Source organism: Megalops cyprinoides, chromosome 1 (assembly GCF_013368585.1).
Source record: "Megalops cyprinoides isolate fMegCyp1 chromosome 1, fMegCyp1.pri, whole genome shotgun sequence".
In the NCBI taxonomy this organism is placed as follows: domain Eukaryota; kingdom Metazoa; phylum Chordata; class Actinopteri; order Elopiformes; family Megalopidae; genus Megalops; species Megalops cyprinoides.
In genome coordinates this window covers 24,661,909-24,680,291 of record NC_050583.1, presented here as the reverse complement: position 1 = coordinate 24,680,291, position 18,383 = coordinate 24,661,909, and the positions used below count along the sequence as shown (strand labels likewise).

General features: G+C 40.1%; 1 protein-coding gene across 1 annotated transcript in view; it reads left to right on the top strand.

Annotated features, from left to right (window-relative positions):
• Nucleotides 1-467: 467 nt before the first annotated feature.
• baiap2l1a (BAR/IMD domain containing adaptor protein 2 like 1a) overlaps nt 468-18,383 on the top strand; it is a 32,283-nt gene continuing 14,367 nt past the window's right edge. Inside the window, exons 1-4 of the mRNA XM_036532394.1 lie at nt 468-793; nt 6,748-6,823; nt 7,253-7,339; nt 16,655-16,716. Of these exons, the coding sequence (XP_036388287.1) occupies nt 743-793; nt 6,748-6,823; nt 7,253-7,339; nt 16,655-16,716 (276 nt within the window). The 5' untranslated portion in view covers nt 468-742. The remainder of the gene's footprint in view (nt 794-6,747; nt 6,824-7,252; nt 7,340-16,654; nt 16,717-18,383) is intronic.

The window sequence follows — 18,383 nt, the reverse complement described above, 5'->3', positions numbered from 1 at the left end:
GTATTTACAATGAGGCATTTCCAGAAAAGGTTTTAACGCGTCTCTCTATGACGCTCCTAGTTATTGTTTACCTGCTGTTGTGTAACCTCTATTTTTAGTGTTTGATTCGTATTTTCAGGTATACTGCACCATATCTTTACAAAGGGAGCACAACCTACACTGATAGCTTGTAGAAATACACAATAACCCAACGACCGTAAAACAGGTATGATTAATGTCAACTTTTATTCAGGTTTGTGTACAGATGTGTCTTATGAATCTGTTCAGGAACCAAACATTGACTGCCCGTGTAAAACAAAACAATGCTAATGTAGCGTAATGATGGACACAGCTGAACATTTCTATTGTGGCCTCGGGGGTGCGCCAGTCACCGGTATTCTACCAGAGCCAACAAGGCCCATGAGGCACAGCACTGAGCACATTAGAAAGGTGTGACGTCGGGGATTTCATCTTCGCTGCCTCCGCACCGCTAAACACACACGCACGCACACGCGAAGTTTGACAGTAGGCAGCACTGCCTTAAGCGCACGTTTGCGCTTTTTTCCTAGGCACCTGTCGTGTGAAATTTTCCTTTTTAAGTAGCCAGCAGTTTGCGGTAAACGCCAAGCTTTCCATTCTGAAGAAACATAATACTTCGAATGCTCATCAGTTTTCTGCTTTATCAATAATCATTGTTTCGTAAGGAGTGATCTGAAATATCTTATTTTGGTAGTGGAAACAAAGAGTATAGAGGAATACAAATATGTCTAGAGACCCTGAAGAAGTGAACAAGCTCACCGAAAGTACATACAAGGTAAGATACTAAAGCATAGTTCGGTGTTCAACCTACTGCAATGCAACGTTGTTGTTTTAGTTGCTAGATGAAAAGCCTGTTTTAGTCATAGGTATTAATTTAATGCCGTGTGTCGCTTTGAAAGTTCCTATTCGTTTGGGATAGTGTATGTATCCCCACGTTGACTCTTTCGTCGTCAGAAAGCCTGTTATTCATGTACAAATGAGAATTTAAGTCTCAACGGTTCGTTGTGCGTTTTGCGAGTGTTTCGTCCCCGATGCGGTTGTGGAAAAACTGTCAAATTTAATGAAAAATTAGAATGCAGGTGTTACAGTTTGCAACATCCCAGAATTGATTATTTATTTACTTACTATTTTTTTCTCAGGCTGGGTTGTAGAGATCCATGAGTGTAAGTGTGTTTGGTGTTGCAGAGTTTCGTGGAGGGAAACCATGAACTTTCAATAACGGAATATTGGTGGCCTAAACTTAATAAACACGCTAATAAAACGTTTTTTTCTAATTTTCCTCAGCAAACAAAGTCCCTGAATCGGTTTCTGTATAAGTTAAAATAGAGGGGAAATGACAATGACTTTGATTTTTGAGCTACAGGTATTTCCAGGAAAGTCTCCTGCCAAACCTGGTTTCAGTGGCACACCCAGTTAAGAGGGACCAACAGAAATACGTTAAACTTGTCATGCTAACTTAGTCATTGTGCTGTGTTAAGTGCGCTCGCACACCTGTGCCACTGATTTCAGCAAGTCAGTCCCGCAGTAAATCTCACACAGTATCGACCGAAAGCAAATCTGATGCCTCTCCTCCTGCGCTGAATTTAGATTTGCATTCACAAATCTCAGTTGCAGCGTTTACAAGATGTTTAGCCTAAATGTATGCCAGTTTTACGATAAAATCTTGTTCTTCCACTTGAGTCCATCTTAACGAACACAATTGGGATCTGAAGAATGTGAAAGTGATAGCAGATAAAATTGTACAAGCAGTTAATCACCCATCAGAACTGCGGATAGTTTAAGAATTGGAGTGAAGAAACCTGTTTCTGCCCTCTTTTTCTTGTCGGGGTTGCATACCTGGCTGGTCATTGTCTGAGAGAGGGTGTGCCTAGGGAATTGAAAGAGGAACCACTGAGCATTTTATTGTGGGCATTGCAGCGGGGTTTTAGTTTCCTTGAAAACACTGAAGGACTTTGCACTCAAAGAGCAGTTGGATAAGTAAAAAGGAACAGGTTAATCATTAAAAGTTTGATTTCAACAGAGAGATTATGTATTGTATGCTCTCACAAGTCGAAGTTTCATCTAAAGGACAGATGTTAGTTCATGTCAAGATTTATTTTAGAGGTTGCTAGACAAATGAGATTTGCCATATGAACGGTTTGGGCAGTAGTGGATAATTTGCCACACAGGCTGCAGGGCCCATAGGCCACCCAGAGCATAGCCTGAGCAGATCTGAACAAAGTGTATGTTTTACAGTGTCCAAAATAAATATCATAAACAGTAATATCCCACCACGAAATATTGTTGTATTGTATTTTATGCCATTTTGGGGGTTTCCCTCGCTATTTTTAAGTCATGTACTGGTCATAGTTATTCATTTTGCTCTGATTGTCTTGTTACCCTTTCTATCATATAAGATGTATTGAGGAGAAACTGGGGACTACCTGAGTATTTGGTACTGGGAAATGGAGGTCTGCAGCACACAAATCAGAACCTGACTAAATACATACACATTATGCTGAGTTGTAGTTCCTGTTCCTGTTCTTGTTTCATATTGCTTCTGTCACTTAACACAAAGCTGCATTTGCATTATGCTGCTGATTTATTCCACTAAAAATCGTTAATATAAGGTGATGAGAGGAAAATGGATGTGTGAAAGGACAACGAGTTGGCCTTGATAATTTTCCTGTTGTAAGGCTTATATTGACAGAGTAGGGGTTTGTGTAATGTGCAGTACTTCAGAATTATTCATGATGCTGGACTATTTACTTTAAACAATAAAAAAAATTAGGTTTTAGTAAAATTAAGTTTTCAAATTTGTAAATTTTATTTACAGATTAGACTGTAATGTTTTCATATTCACACATCCATATAAGTTATGGAAATCTGTGAGGCTACTGATGCAATCAAACATTAATAAATTACAGGATGAACATTTTGAAGTTATTATACTTTAAAAAAAAAGACAGACTTTAAACCTATAGTGCAACACCAGCACAAGTTTCCGTTTTCCAGGTAATAAAAATATGACATTTCTATTTTTCTGATAACAATGTAGAGAGGTATGACTGTTGCGTGTAGGTTGGGTTTTCAACTGATATTGAATGTCTTTGCATTTTCTAGAGTATACATCGCTGACTTGCACAGATTAGATTCTTAGGCCTCAGATATAGGAATCTCTTAGCTTCTCAAACACCAAAATAACTTATATGTTTGGTAATATGCATGGCATAAAATGAGACAGTCGTAATGGATATTATAGTCACCAGGGTGACATCTTGTATGTCTGGTTGGGTCTTTAGCTGAGAGCAGGTATTCTCTTTGAATGAGGTGGCAGAATTCACAGAATTTATTGAAAATATTGAAATATTGAAAGTATTGTAAGTATTGAAATATTGCAAAATTTTATTTGCTTACAATGTCAGATTAACAAGAATAAAGTTGCTGCTGATTTGGAATTCCTTGTCAGTTGTATTTTGATATCCATTTAGACCCTGGTGTCTATCTGAAGGGAACTTTCACCTTGAGCATGAGATTGCTAGCTTTTCACTTCAGTCTTCAGTCACTTCAGTCTAAAACAAGGGGTCATAAATATGTTTTGTTTCACGTTTAAGAAAAGAAATGCATCTGCTGCCTTAGAGATGTGGGAAGAACGTAAACAGTTCCCATTTCTATAGTAAAATTAATGTGATAATAAAGATTCTAAACTTTGAAGGAAGAAGGAAGCATAAAAGTTGAAGACATTAAGGAGGACAACCAGCCGTTGTTATCTGATCATTGGTTGGGAATTTTTGCAAGTTGGGGAATGCTACTCTTGCCTTTGGAATGTCTGTGAAAATTGCCCTCAGGTAATCTTCCTTTTGTCTAAAGCCTCTGACTGATGGTTTGGTGGGGGATTGAAACCCCAGTGTGGAAGTGCTAACAGGATCTTCTGTGTTTGACTCTTAACAGGTAGGGTGAAACCAGGCCAGCGTGCCTGGCTGAGCCATTCACATACTGGAAGTACTCAGTGTACATTGAGGCAAAATCCACTGCTAGCGTAAAAGAACTTATGTACCCATGTCAACTGGTAAAACCTCAGGTCACCAGGGAAGCTCCTGAGGATAAGGCTTGACCGTAACTGAACAGAACTGCAAGCATCTCTGAAATAACACAACAGTGGTTTGCTGCTGCTGTAATCAGCCTGTAACTCTATACTGTATGTATAGAGTGCATGTAGTTAGTCAAAACGCAAAGATCATTAAGGGGGTGATATAGATAAACCAAAGTAAGTGTACATATTGACTGAACGTACAAAAGATATTTAGTTTACTGCAAGGTTAGTGCAACCCCATTAGCCGTTAAGGTGAAGATTTTTATTTTGTTTTTCCCAGTACACAGAACTGTACGATTTAGTACACAGCATTGCTTTTTCTTGCTCTGGACTGATGCATTAAAGGGAGACGAGCTGGCAAATTACTGGCCTGATAAGATATTGACACCATATTTCAGTCATTTATTGGCTGGGATGGTTCCAAATTAACTGGGGGAAGGGCATTAGGTACTCCCTTTATGACAATGATTGACACGCAATAAAGGCCATACAAAATAACCAAACAGGCTGAACAAGGAGAGCTTCCAGTGATGGTCCTGAACATGTTGTTTACTGTGAGCAGAGCTCCTTGAGGCTGCTCTCATTGCTTATTTTCTATCCTGAATGTCCCGGGATAAGAAAGGCCAAAGTGTCTCAAACAATGTCAGCGTGGTCTTCCTGTTTTGACCGTTTTTTTCACGGTCATGGTACAGACATAATGATTTTTCCACTCATAACACGATAAAACTTTTTTTTGTGTGTCAAAATAAATTGCATCGAGCCATAGGCCTCAACTGTAAAACTCAGCACACATTATGCATTTGTATTTTTAAGTCCTTTACTTTTCTCTCTAAGTTCTGAGACTAATGATTCACTGATTAGTAATTTCTCATGTGACAAATTCTGTGTCTCATATGCATGCTCATATGTTTCTCACTGTTGAAAGTGTCTGCTTATAAAACATGTTCACAGAAAATTCCATTAACCTTGGCTGTGAAGACCACTACATTTTGTCGATTACTTTAATGAAAACCATTCTGCCATATTCCAGTGTTATCTGTGAAGATCATCATATCAGTATATGCCTGATAATGTCTGCCAGATTCTGAACAGATGGTCTCTGGCTGATTTTTTTGTCCCAATTGTGATTGAGTACCACCATCAAGCAATTAATGACTCATTGTTTTTATGCTGAAAATAATAATAGCACAAATGTCTCAATATCCCAAATGTCTGAATACAGGTCATCCTTCTCATTCTACCAATGATTGTACTTCTGCTTTTGTGACTGACACAATTTTTGCTTGTCCACAAAGAGGCGATAAGATTAATTTCAGTCCACCTGGCATACTTTTAATGTTTGGGAAATATGGTCAGTGCATATAGAAATTGCCATAGCTTGGATAGTTTTATTTTTTACAGTCCAGAAAGCATCAAAATCATTATGGAAACAGGTTACAAAACCAATAAGGTAGTGTGTGATAGTTGTTTTGATATGGAATTTTATCAGATGCAATGTTCTATTGGCAGATGTCCAAATGAAATCAAAACAAAGCAATACAGATTAAATAAGTTTAGGTGTGGGTATGACAATGTTGTGGTGGCCTATTAGAATATCTGTGTCAAAGAGAGGAAGTCAAAGTTGTATATAAGAAGTGTCTGAATTGTTCTGCTATTGTGGCCCTTTTTTGCTTAGTTTTCATGTAAGTATATATGTATGAATGTATCTGTTTCTAGCAATATGAAATAGCCCTGATGAACCACAGAACTGTGATTAATTAGCACTAGGCCTGTTAATGAAAACTTAATCTGCTTTAACAAACTTGGTATTTTACCTATTCCCATGTGCAGAGTTAAGACAGAATAACAGTATGTTAGCATATAAATGAGTGACTGCTCTTTCCTGAAAAGGTGACACTTTACAGTATCATAATTATTACAACACATAATGAGACCAGATACAGACCACCACCACCCACACTTGTTAGAGAAGGACATGAATAAACAGCCCTATTGGTTAATTGTTCAACATTACAAGGTATATTTTATCACTAAGCATTTTTGGTAAAAGTACATAGAGATAAACCATGATGCATAGTGAGGATTTTTGTTGAATTATGTAAGCACAGTTTGTTTATTTCTCAATTTCCTTTTCATTCAAAAAAAAAAAAAACTTGGTTATTTTTGGTGTTAAAAATGACCACCATGGTTACTACTGCTCAAATTATAATTGTGACTATAAAGTAGGAAGGAAAATAACCAACTCTTGAAAATTCTGATAGCTTTCCCACCTGTGGTAACAGTTCTAGAGAGCAACCCTAACCATTGAATGAGGATGGTAGCATATAGCTGTCATAATATTTATAAGCATACAACATTTGCAACAATTTTTAACCAGCACTCTTGCCTTCAGTGCACTGTAGATTAACTGACATCAGTAAAGGACCTTATCTTCAGTCAAGGCTAAAGGCCTTTCTCAAATGCATGTAAATGAACATATGAGGGGTATCAACACATTTGAAATTGCATCATGTCATCTTTAAGCACAGGCAGCTTGATTGTTACATCACACTGATTAGTGGCACACACTAATGACTTTGCTACTGTGGTAATGCAGTTTCATGGCTCCCTGCTGACTTAAGTGTTTTTCCCCTCTTCTCTACTTCTCTCCTATCCAGAATGTCATGGAACAGTTCAACCCTGGGTTGCGGAACCTGGTCAATCTGGGGAAGAGCTATGAAAAGTCAGTTGCTGGTAAGCGTCCATTTTGAGCTGTACTTCCTAGGTATTCCTTGCACATGTTAATGACTTCAGATGTGAACTTTCCAGCAACATTTAGGACATTACAAGGATTTCAAGGAAAAGACTAGTTTTGTTCAGTAGTCTGATATAAATGTTTTTGGAGCAGTGCAATAATCACCTGAAAGGGCAACCAGAGAAAATCTAAAATTTTATATGATCCCCCCCTACCTCAAAGTGTAGTAGGTAGGCTTAGTGAAAAGAAAAGAGCCAGCTTGAGAGTGGAGACATTTTGATAACAATCTCTGTTACATTCCACAATTTTTTGCGTGTCCATACATCAGCAAGTGTCAAAGTGCATAATTTTGAAATTTATAATGAAGCTCGCCTCTAAAAGTATGCTGCCAGATTGTTGAAGCTGTATTTCCTTTTGTCTTCTTGCAGCGATGACCCAAGCTGGGAAGCTGTACTTTGAAGCAGTTTCAAAAATAGGAGAAAATGCAGCAGTGTCACCAGTCTCTAGGGAACTGGGTGAGTTTAACATGTGATCTGTAACTATTTCTGTGACTTGCATGCTAACCACATATTGTAAAACTGAATATTTGTGGTTTGTGCTGGTATTTTCGTGTCTCAAAATATACAACACTGACAGAGCCAGGGTTGGTTGGACTCCATTAATCTAATTTTAGAATCGACTAAAGAGTTAAAGAGATAAAACTAATGATCAAAGCGTATGACACTCTTCCGCATACTTAACCCTGACAAGTCTCAGCTTGGCTAAGAGAAGGTGATTCACTCTGGACTAACTAGCATACAGTGGAACACTGTCACTCTTTCACCTGCTGTCTTCGTCTTTCTCTGTTTCCCTCTCTCCCTCTGTCTCTCCTTCTGCTTCTCTCGTTATCCGAAATAGAAGCACTCGCTTTTAATTTCTGTAGCTGTCATTATTCTGGCCGCCTTTGATTTATTTGCTCCCTGACGGTGACTCAGCGAGCAGGGCAGTAGAATAGCATCCTTGAATGCAGAACCTTGCATTAATTATACCCCAGTGTTGTGTATGCGGACAGGATCACTCAGGCAAGGTTTGCTAGTAATGATCTCAGTGTGGCTGAGACGATAAGCCGTTTTGTGTTAGTGATGTATTGTTTATTAATGATGCTTTGTCAGTGTTGATGTGCATAACACTTATAAGTCAAGGTCACAAGTGTTTGCGTTAGATAAGATATTACATGTTTTATTATTTGTTAAAATTTGTCATTTAGTTTAAATTATTAACTGATGAAGTGTAGCCGTAGTAAATGCATTTCCAAATTAAACCACAGTCCTAAGCAGTACAATATTACCATCATTCAAAGGCTGTGGTGTTGTTGAGGAGCAGCAACACATTCTCATTCTTTGGTTTGAGACATTTGAGCAGTTTGATCACAACCTGCCCTCGCTGGCTGTAAAAGCCACTGGTGATTGACACTGCAAGGATCCATGCCAAGCGAGCAAGCCTTGTTACGAGCTGTCTTTTATATTCCACCATATGAGCAAATCCTTGTTTATTACTATGGCGAGCCAATTTCATAACTGATTGTAGCCAACCTGGGAGGATTGCTAATACCGGATTTGGATGCTTACGAAGTTACTGTTGGGCTGAATTAAAACTTTCCAAAGCTAAGAATTATTAGAGGTAATGGCTAAAGGAATGCAGAGCTAGTAAGGCAAATATGTGGATAACATTTAAACCATAAAAATATGTGTATCCTATATGGAAATAAAATATATTTTAATATGCTGAGACATATGCTGTTCAGCCCAAGAATATATTGCAAATACAATTAGAATATATTAAAAACAAATCAGAAATGTATTTCAAAATACCAAAGTGGCAACTTGCATTTTGCAATTTGCATATTTTAAGTATAATATATAGTTATAACTATTGAATTTAGATATACTATATCAGTAATTTAACTAGAGTTTCAGTCATTTTTTGATGATGTAACACATTGACCATTTCGATACCTGAATTTTACCCAAAATTTTGTGTTGTGACATGCCTGGTGTTTTTCATGAGACAAGAATAGGGGAAATATGGAAAAATGCACTCTAAAACAGAATTGTGGTTTTAGTACCTCCCTGGGGGTCAAGAGGGACTAAATCCACTTTGCAGTTGGAAGATCTAATCGTACCTTGGTGCATTACATACCAACTTTGGGCACACGGCAACGTATGACAAAGAAAATGCATGGTTTAGCCAGCAGCCTTCAGAGATGGGCGGCGGCCAGGATCTCCTCCTTGCCTCCCTCTTCCCTGTCCCCTTAATCCTCTTCAGAACTGCCAGTCTGCTGGACTAATTTACAGCCCTGCTGGAGTGCTGTCTGGCCACGGAGGCCGTGCCTGACCTCTCCTGCTGCTCCCAGCACCCAGTGGGACTGCATAGACAGCCATGAGACAGTGTGAATTCTCTCACACACTGCACAGTGGGCCGTGGCAAACACATACAGCAAACAGTCAGACAGAAGGACAGTATTCCTCCTGCCATCTGTGACAGTCAGTGTACCCTGGATCATTTTTCCAAGGAACTTGTGTAAAGCTGCTATTGTCCAGAGCAGACTCAATTCCTGACAGTTGAAAGCTCCAGTTTACTGTATGACTGAGGGAGGATTCCTCTTCTGATATCATAATCTCTCCTTTTTGGTGGACAGATAGATCTGTGTCTGCCAGTGTCTAGCTGAGCTCAGTGAATGAGATGTGTGCTGTATGCCAGCAGATACCGGATGAGGAAGCGTTGGCTTTGAATGTGCCTTAAGATCCCCTTTTGCAAGAAATATTATCGGTTGTTCAGAACGCATTGGTAAGAATTCATATTAAAAATTCTGTATGACAGTTCCATATATATCTGAACATGTGCACTTTTAGCCATGTGTTTACAATAGATTGAATATCACTCCAGTAAGGCTAACTTGATATTATCGTGCACTGGTGTGACATAAACAAGTTGTTAACCTCTACTTGAAAAAGTCTCATTCATGCAGTTTATTGTGGGTTAAGGCTGCCCACAAACAATAAAAGTTGAGAGCAGATATGTATTATCATTAATAGCCTCATTACACCCATAATAAGGGAGTTCACTATTTGTGCACAACTGGGTTTAAAAAATAAATATCTAAATACTGTTGTCTTCAAAAATATATATCTGCAACGTAACATAAATTGTTTCCTCTTTGCAGAGAAATAAATATATTCAAGCAGCTAAGATAGGAACAGCTTGTTTTTAAGCATGTGTGCAACCGAATTGAGCCTGGACAGTCAGAAACGAGGGAAATGAAAAAGCATGCATCTTGACAAGCCGACTCATATGGGGCCATAGCACAGTACTTTAGAGTTCAGTCTTCTACATTTTAACTGATTTAGCAGAGAAAGGACATCAGGACAGGCATCTGACCTTTCTTCCTCATGTCTGCATGGCTCAGTGTGACACAATATCACCCCACAGCTAAACAGATAAACATCTGGCGGAGCTCCAGGTCCCAGTAATTCTCAGGTGCACCATCAGAAGAATCCTCAGGTGCATAATTTCCCACTGCGTCAGTACTGAATGGCTCTTTTTCCTTGCCTTTTCCTGTGACATCACCACCATATCCCATGGCTGTTGCCTGAGTAAAACCATATGGCACCCACTCATCAAGGCTTGTAATCCCTATTAATTTAGCTCTCTGAGCAAATACTATCAGTTTGAATGTGTGTGTATTCTGCCATTCAATGAATATTCTAGGATGGTGCCCTTTTGAATGCTCAGTGTGGCCTCACATTTGGTCATCCCATGGGGACCACAGAGTCCTGTATGTGTCTATGCAGATAGTGTGGAAACAAGGCAGGCACCTCATCCATTGTCCTTTTTATACAATACACGATGGCAGTTCTAATTATAGGCTATATCATTCAGTGCTTTCAGACCATTCAGCATAGCGACACACTCCTTTGACCTGCTCTTGTGTGCAGCAACATTCTAAAATGCAAATAATGTTGCTAACACAATGGTGTCCTTGTCGGTTAATGATAAGGCACCTTGGAGAAAAGCATCCAGTTGTGGCTAGATAACCACTAAATAAGGCCCCAGGGCATGGCAGCTTCTTTCTTCAAGTCCAATTGTTGATGCTGAGACTGGGGTGGAGGGGAGGGGGTACAACATTTGATTGAGTGTTTCGCAGACCGACCACCTGAGTTCAAATGTCACGGTGAATAAAGCATTTTCATTCCTGACAATGCAGCCAGTCGTGACCTTTCCTCATCAACACAGGCAGCAATCAGAAGTAACACATTCCAGCCTGACCCAGGAGAACTGAGCAGAATGACCCCGCTCTCCAAACAAGTGGGAGAAAAATGGTCAGCGGGAGCCCAGACTGCCCGTCTCCTTCCTGTCATTGAGTGTCATGGAAAGCCCCATTGTGATTTTACAGTGCACGCGTCTCTCATCACAGGCACCGCCGCGAAAGAATATTAATGTCGCTCTGCACCGCCGTGGGCCAACGAGCCTGGTGTGTCAAATCGTATCTCGACCCCTACAGCTTGCCAGGGTCCTGCCATTCTGTGATGCACAATCTCAGCTGCCTTTCAACCGTTTCAAATGAGAGCAAATCATGAAGATGCAGAGCTGAAATTGATACAAATACCCTGTAGTTGTAACATCACCCTTAATTTACCAGTTCAGCATTCTCTTTGGGAAGTGACTAAATTGTCCTCATATCATTGTCAGGATATTTTAAAAGCTGGAACTGAAACGTGTAAATGTACCATAGCACTCAGTTCTGACCCCCACCCTTCCTGCTTTTTTTCATAGCTATTTGTAATTACTTAAACTCCATAAGTAGACTTATTATGAAAAATTTGAACAATGGTTGTGAAAAGTGATGTCAGAAAGTTTTGTTTTTGGAAACGGAGCACTTGTGGGGAGCAGTGCTGCTCCCGAGCCGTGGCATGCGGTAGGTGATAAGGGTGTGCTGAATTTCTGACCTCAGAGGGACTGTCTGGGAGGAGTGTTTGATCTTGCAGGATGGAAATATCCCACAGTCATCCAGAGTGTGTAGGAGACGATTCATCAACCTCGCGGGGCACTGTGTGAGAGATCACAGAGATGATCTCTAAGCAAACGCCCAAAAAGGGCCCTCTCTCCTCCTGGCTAACACCTCTTAAACAATGCCCGATTGTTGAGCTGAACACAGCAGTGCTCAGTTGCCTTTCCTGCAGTACGCTTAGGCCATCACACACCTGCTCTCTCCAAACGACATGGTGCCTGCACTGACCCTAAGTTACCCTCTCTCTCATGACCATTTAACCAGTAACTTCCCATGTTAGTACTATCATGGGATAACTTGAAAATATGGGTGCCTGTTCTCGTACTCAAACACATTATACCTCTATTCATGTTTGTCCTTTAAAGGTGTTTCCGTAGTCCCTGATAAATTCTGGCTTTAAACTAAGCTCTAAATTAAATATTTGACCTGTTGGAAAGTTTAAAAAAAAAAAAAACTAAGTTCATTGATAGTGTCCTATAGCACCTTTGACATTTGTTTATGGCGGTACAGCTTTAGTACAGCATTTGTCTACGGCTGTACACCAGTACAGGTTTGTACAAGTTTTGTCAGTAGTTTATTTTGGCTTAAATTGAGACTTTAAAAGTAAGAATGAGTTACTGATGGAAAATGGGTGTTTAATGTATTACCCACAGCAGTAGTATCTGTTCTGAAAATATTAATCATTCAATATAGCAACGAGTCATTCTCTGATTCTGTCTGTGCCTCTGTGTCCCCCTCCCTCCCCCGCCCCCTCACCATTCCCTGGGTGTGGACCCAGCCGGATCCTCTTCCCAGAGCACTAACATCCTTTTTACAGGAGATAACATGGTGACTGTGTGTTACCTCCATTTGAACTGATATGTATTTTACTTTAGGGACTTTGACAAACCTCACTAACCACACAAAAGTCACTAATGTCATATGGGAATGAACAATGTATCATATCCATAGGTGTACTGTGAAGGCAGCTGTATTTAGGTGCTTTGACTTAGCTTAACGGCTGTCGAATGGCTTTAACAGTATGTGGATTTTACAGTTAGCTGCAGTAGCTGAATGTGGGCTTGCAAGCTGCCGTTTGTGTTTGCTTTGTGGGGTTTGGCTTGAGTCAGTGTATCAGAACATTGGAGCTGTGAGTCACAGCAACGTCATATTGAGTGTAGAAAGAAACTATTATTAATCCATAGCAACCCAACAACACAAACGTTCCCTACCCTCTCCCAGGAATGTACGGTTTCAACATTAGGATACAGTCTGATGTGATTCATGGGTGGAACCTCATAGGTGCGGGGTGTGTTTCTTGTGAAGTTCCTGCTCTGCAAATGTATTGTGGGCAATAGTAAACACCCTTTTTAAATAAGGACAAGACCCAATAGAATAGATATTAACTGTCATATCAGGTTAAATGTGGTAACTTAATATTCCTGTTAATATATGTTAAAATGCTGGCAACAGGTACACTGGGTGCATAAGCAGTTATACCAACATGTGAGACTATAAAACATTGTTATTGTAAAATATGACTATCCATACATCCTTATCAAAGAGGGCTTTTCACAGGGGAAGTAATAAAATGGTCTGGCGAGGGAGACAGTAAACAAAATAAGCGGTGAATACCCAGTCGAACTACAGTACGCCTCAGATTTCTCGAGGGGATCCGAATCTCCCGCTTTGATTGAGGGTCTGTTAGAGGCTGTGATCTGATACCAGTACAGACAAGAAGTATAATTGCCGTCCTTCCTGTCATGTTCAAAATTACAATCAAACACTTTCCAGTCGTTGAAGCAGTATGGCATGGGTACCTAAAGTTGTATGCTCGCTCCGTTTCTATTCTATTCTATTTTAAAATAGTTTTTCCTGTTTCCACACATTGTTAAACTGTTAAACTGTTGGAATAGTTATTAGCAGTGGTCTATCGCTGGGTGGCTGCCTCTGAGTTCAGAATTGAAATATATGGGAGACCCGTGGCAGGGTAACAGCGGGCTAAAGCAGGCATACACCCGTCAGGACAGTGGAGCGTGTGGAGCAGAGGACACTGCAGGACAAGTCACTGTCTCACGAGGATGAATCACTGCAGCCTAGGAACAGCAAGTAAAATAAGGTGCTTATGCTGCTGGTCCTAGCCAGTGACTCACATCGGCCAATATACTCTGTGACCCCAGTCTGTAGCTTTCCCTCAGTTTACCTCAAAGGCCCCTATTTTTAAGTGTTACCTCACATTATCCAGAGATATGTGAATTTATTGAGTAGTCTCCAATAATTGTTTATTTTGTGCTTTCCAGACCTGTTTGTGTATCTTTATTGCACTGTAGTGTTACTAAGTTGCAAGAGTGGAGATTTTCATAAACATAAAAGGACAAAAAGGAACTGGGTAATATGCAGTATTATTTGGGATTGGCTGAACAAACAGTCTATGTTTTACCACCTAATTTAAATATGCTGCTCTTGGGTTTGCAGAGATTTTATGAGGAAACATGACCACAGCAATGAAGTCATATTGTGGTTTTTCCTCTATCTCCCAGTCCCACAGGTGCATGTAAAGGGGATGTACATTTGTAAATGTGAGAGTATTAGAATTCCATACATGGCAATTCCTAAAAAGATATCAACGGGGCCTTTCTAGTTTGCAGTGGGCTTGTTGCACACTGTAACCTTTGTGAATATCTACACCCTCCAAATTGTTTTTTTTCTGGTGCTGTGAAAACACTCTGCCTCTGAGCCCAGCTCCCTTTCTATACAAAGGCAGCATTTACCAGGATGTTCTGTTGACCTTTAGATAGCAATGTTGTTGTAACTGCAGTTAGTGAATTGCCCACAGAGCATGATATACTCTATGTATTTTTTTTTTTGTTTGGTTTTGGACTCTTCATATGATGTGCCCCAGTTGGTGTTTAACCACCTGAAATAACAGTACTACACTGTGAATATTAAAATGAATGGAAATGCTTCCAGTGTCTTTCTGTGTAGCTGTACAAGGCAATGGCAGACAAAATCCAATTAATTAAAAACTGAGGTCTGGTAATGATTTGCCCTTTTGTCAGTATTTTGTGAATGTCATATAAGACCAGTATCTCTGGCTGGGGACAATAGCAGTTATCTGTGCTATTTTGTTCTGTTGTGAAATATGTACATACACTCGGATTTGGGCATTTCAGTAGGTTTAGGGGCCCAGCTCCAGCAGCAACAGAAGACCCATCTTTGCCATCGCCGGAATATTCCCTTCTTTTGTGCTTGTTTTTGTTGTAGCTGCTGTTTTCACTAATAATACAGAAACTGGGGATATGTGCTCTATTGTGGCAGTTATTGTTAATTGCTAAACTCTAGCAATCCTGCTGTACAGTGTTAGCACTGATTTCACCACATCTCTGCTGCTTCTCTCATCTTCAAACATTGAATGAAGTATTGTCCTTTTTCTCTCTGTTATTTTTTCCATGTATCTTATGTTTTATTTGTGTAGGAGCATTAACTGTTTTATGATTCTGCAGTTTACCTGTTGTAACGTCTCATAGTGGCACATTTCACTCTATGTCCAGTTTAGTGGAATGTATGGCAGACTGACTTAATGAGACAGTGTTTATTGTGGTTTTTTGCCATTTTTCATGGTTGCAGTATATGTCTTTCATAAAATTGTGTTTCATTTGGTTAAAGGGTGGAAATTAGTAATTTCAGCCAAAATAACACCAGATTAAGAAATCCAATAATAATGTAATGAGCATGTAATCTGTTAATCTGAAGAGAGGCAGGTAAGGGAAATCTTTTGAAGCTTGGCGTTGCTCATTAAGATCTGGCCCCATGACGTCTCTCAGGAATGTCTCAGCAATAAGTGACGTGTCAGAGCTCCAAAGGTCAACGCTTGGCTCTGTAACGCCCTGTTCTAAGTCAGGCCATTTGTTTTCATCAGGAGGGTGCAAACGCTTCAGAATATATTCAAATATAAGGCAGAGTGGTGTAAGACATAAAACCACAACTGAAAAAACTCGCTCTGTCCTTCGCATCTCATCAGTTCGTCATACCATATTACATGCCGAAAAGCTATTAAAAAAGGTCAATATGTGTCTCAAGGCTTGCCCATGCTAAATTTGGCAAGGCGATCACAGAATAACTGGAAAGTGCAACTGTTCCAGTGTGTGGGCTGTGAGAGCAGAGGGCAACGTGTCACTTTCAGATCATTCGGTGTTAATCAACACCTGCTGTGCTGGAACACAGGTTTTTCCGTCTGCACATACAAGCGTGGGAAGCCATAGCACCGCGAGTGTGGATGTAAACACACCGAGTTGTGTTCTGCAGTTGTAGACTGAGTAGAAAGGCTGTGATCGCCCCTGAGCCTATAAATGAAAGGAGTATCACAAACTGCATTCATAAAAGATTCAGACTCAGCATTTTTCTATATACGTGAGGCTTAAAGATTCAAACGTCCTTTAATACATCACCACAGCTGTTAAAGTTAATTAAGATGGAATAGCCTGTTGGGGCCACTGTTTTAAAATTTAAACTAGTGGCAGGAAAACTGTAACGGTTATAGCATATTTAAACATTAGTGCCAAGATAAACAGTATTACTTCATAGGATAGTTGCACATGCTGTTGCTCATATGTCCAAACACATACTTCAAGCATTACTGTTACTCCTGCCCTGTAAGTTCACAGTTTCACTGTATAAACAACTGAAGAATGTTTTTCATGTTAGAGCTGGAATGATAAGACCTATTGTATTAAAGTGTCTCAAAGTGTAGGCCCCTCTGGTCCCATTTTCAAACTAACTGATGGATTTTACATTGTCTCTTCAGGGGTTGTGCTGATGGAGATCTCAGAGGTGCACAGGAAAATTTACATGGAGCTGGAGGAGAATGTAAGTGCCATAGCACCACGGTGTGTTTGTGCTCTGATGCCCTACCATCTTGTTGCCCATTTCACTCTGTCTCTCTCTCATTTCACCTCACTGCCCTGGAAATAGTCACAGAGCAGCCCCCCCCCCCCCCCACTCCCTGGATGGAGTGGATTTTGCGAAATGGCTTCTCCAATACCGCTGTGTAATACCTCATTTAAAGCAACACAGTTTAAGGTTGTTTATTTCTTTCGTATGCCTTGCTCCCTTCCCAGGGGAAAGCTCAGGGAGAGAAAGCCAGGGAGGAAAAAAAAACAAGCGGAGAGAAAAGGAGCAGGTGCTTGGTTATTTTGTATCTGTTATTCGAGGGGGCGATGTCTGAACATGCCCTGCACAATGGCACCAAGGCAGTGCTGACGGCAGCACACTCTGCTTGCATGCGTTCCTATCTGCAGCAGCACACAGCAGCGCAGTAAGAGCTGAAATATTGTGTGCTTTTTATCATTACTGACAGAAAGCTATCAGCACTTGCACCAGGAAAGGCTCTTCGTGCAGTTGCCTGTAAAAGACGGCTTCATTCTGATCAGAACCGTTTATGTGATGTTCTCGTCCACAAGTCCTAAGGCCAAAGAAAGGACGTTCCTATCTCTTTAATAATTCAAATCAATGCCAGTAATTGGGCTTTATCAGCAATAACAGGGCATGCATGCATGCAAGTATATTATCTGTGTGTCAAACAGCTTACTCCACTCGATGATGCACTGACAGCTCTTGCAGGACTTCCTGTTTAATCATAATGCAGTCTGGGCCTTGTTTACATTATTGCCTTGCGTTCAGGTAGTTGTCACATCTTTGTGAGATCCGAGATGAAAATCTTCTGTTTCTGTTGAAGAGAGGTAAATGGTAAATACAGTATAACAGTAGGACTGATGGTTAGTTTAATTTAATTTTAATTTTCCTGATAAATTAAAAAGTGCCTCACTGTTACTATTCTGTGCGCTACCTCAGATGTTGACATGGGCATCATTGTTTTTTCTAGGTGTTTGGCACTGTTGCTGTGATACAACAAGGCTAAGCAATAATTAAACAGAACTTTATATGTGGGGAGATCTCAGAGGTACTGCAGAACTTTATGTGGCAATTGTACTTCGTATAAGCAGTGTTTATATTTAACTGAGTGAATCCTCCTACCCAGCTGAAGCTACGTAAACATTCACAGCTTTCAGATCAAATATCACAGTAAGCAGACATTCGCTACAACTCTTTCTACTAACAACTAATTCATTCCCTACAGAATCATGACAAGAGTTGTACATTGTCACACATTAACCTGTGCAATTCATGGCAGATGCAACTTTGTATATACACACATTAGTGCAATTTACATATATGTTATCCTCACACTGTCATCACTTGTTGCAGTAACAGCAGTTTGCAGCCTGTGTAGCCATGCTAATCATGGACTCAGCATTCTTTATCTGTCACCTCCTCATGCAGTTCTCCTGTTTGTACCTCAGCTGTGTTGGCTACATTTATACCTGCACACACTCACAAATTAGATCGCGCTGTCTCAGATACCGTGGCGAATGTTGCCAATGCCATGTTAATGACTAAAGGGAAGTGACAGGCCATTTTTTGACCTGTTTGGTTTGTACAAAGCCTGACTAGTGAAGATCACAGCTCTTCTGTGG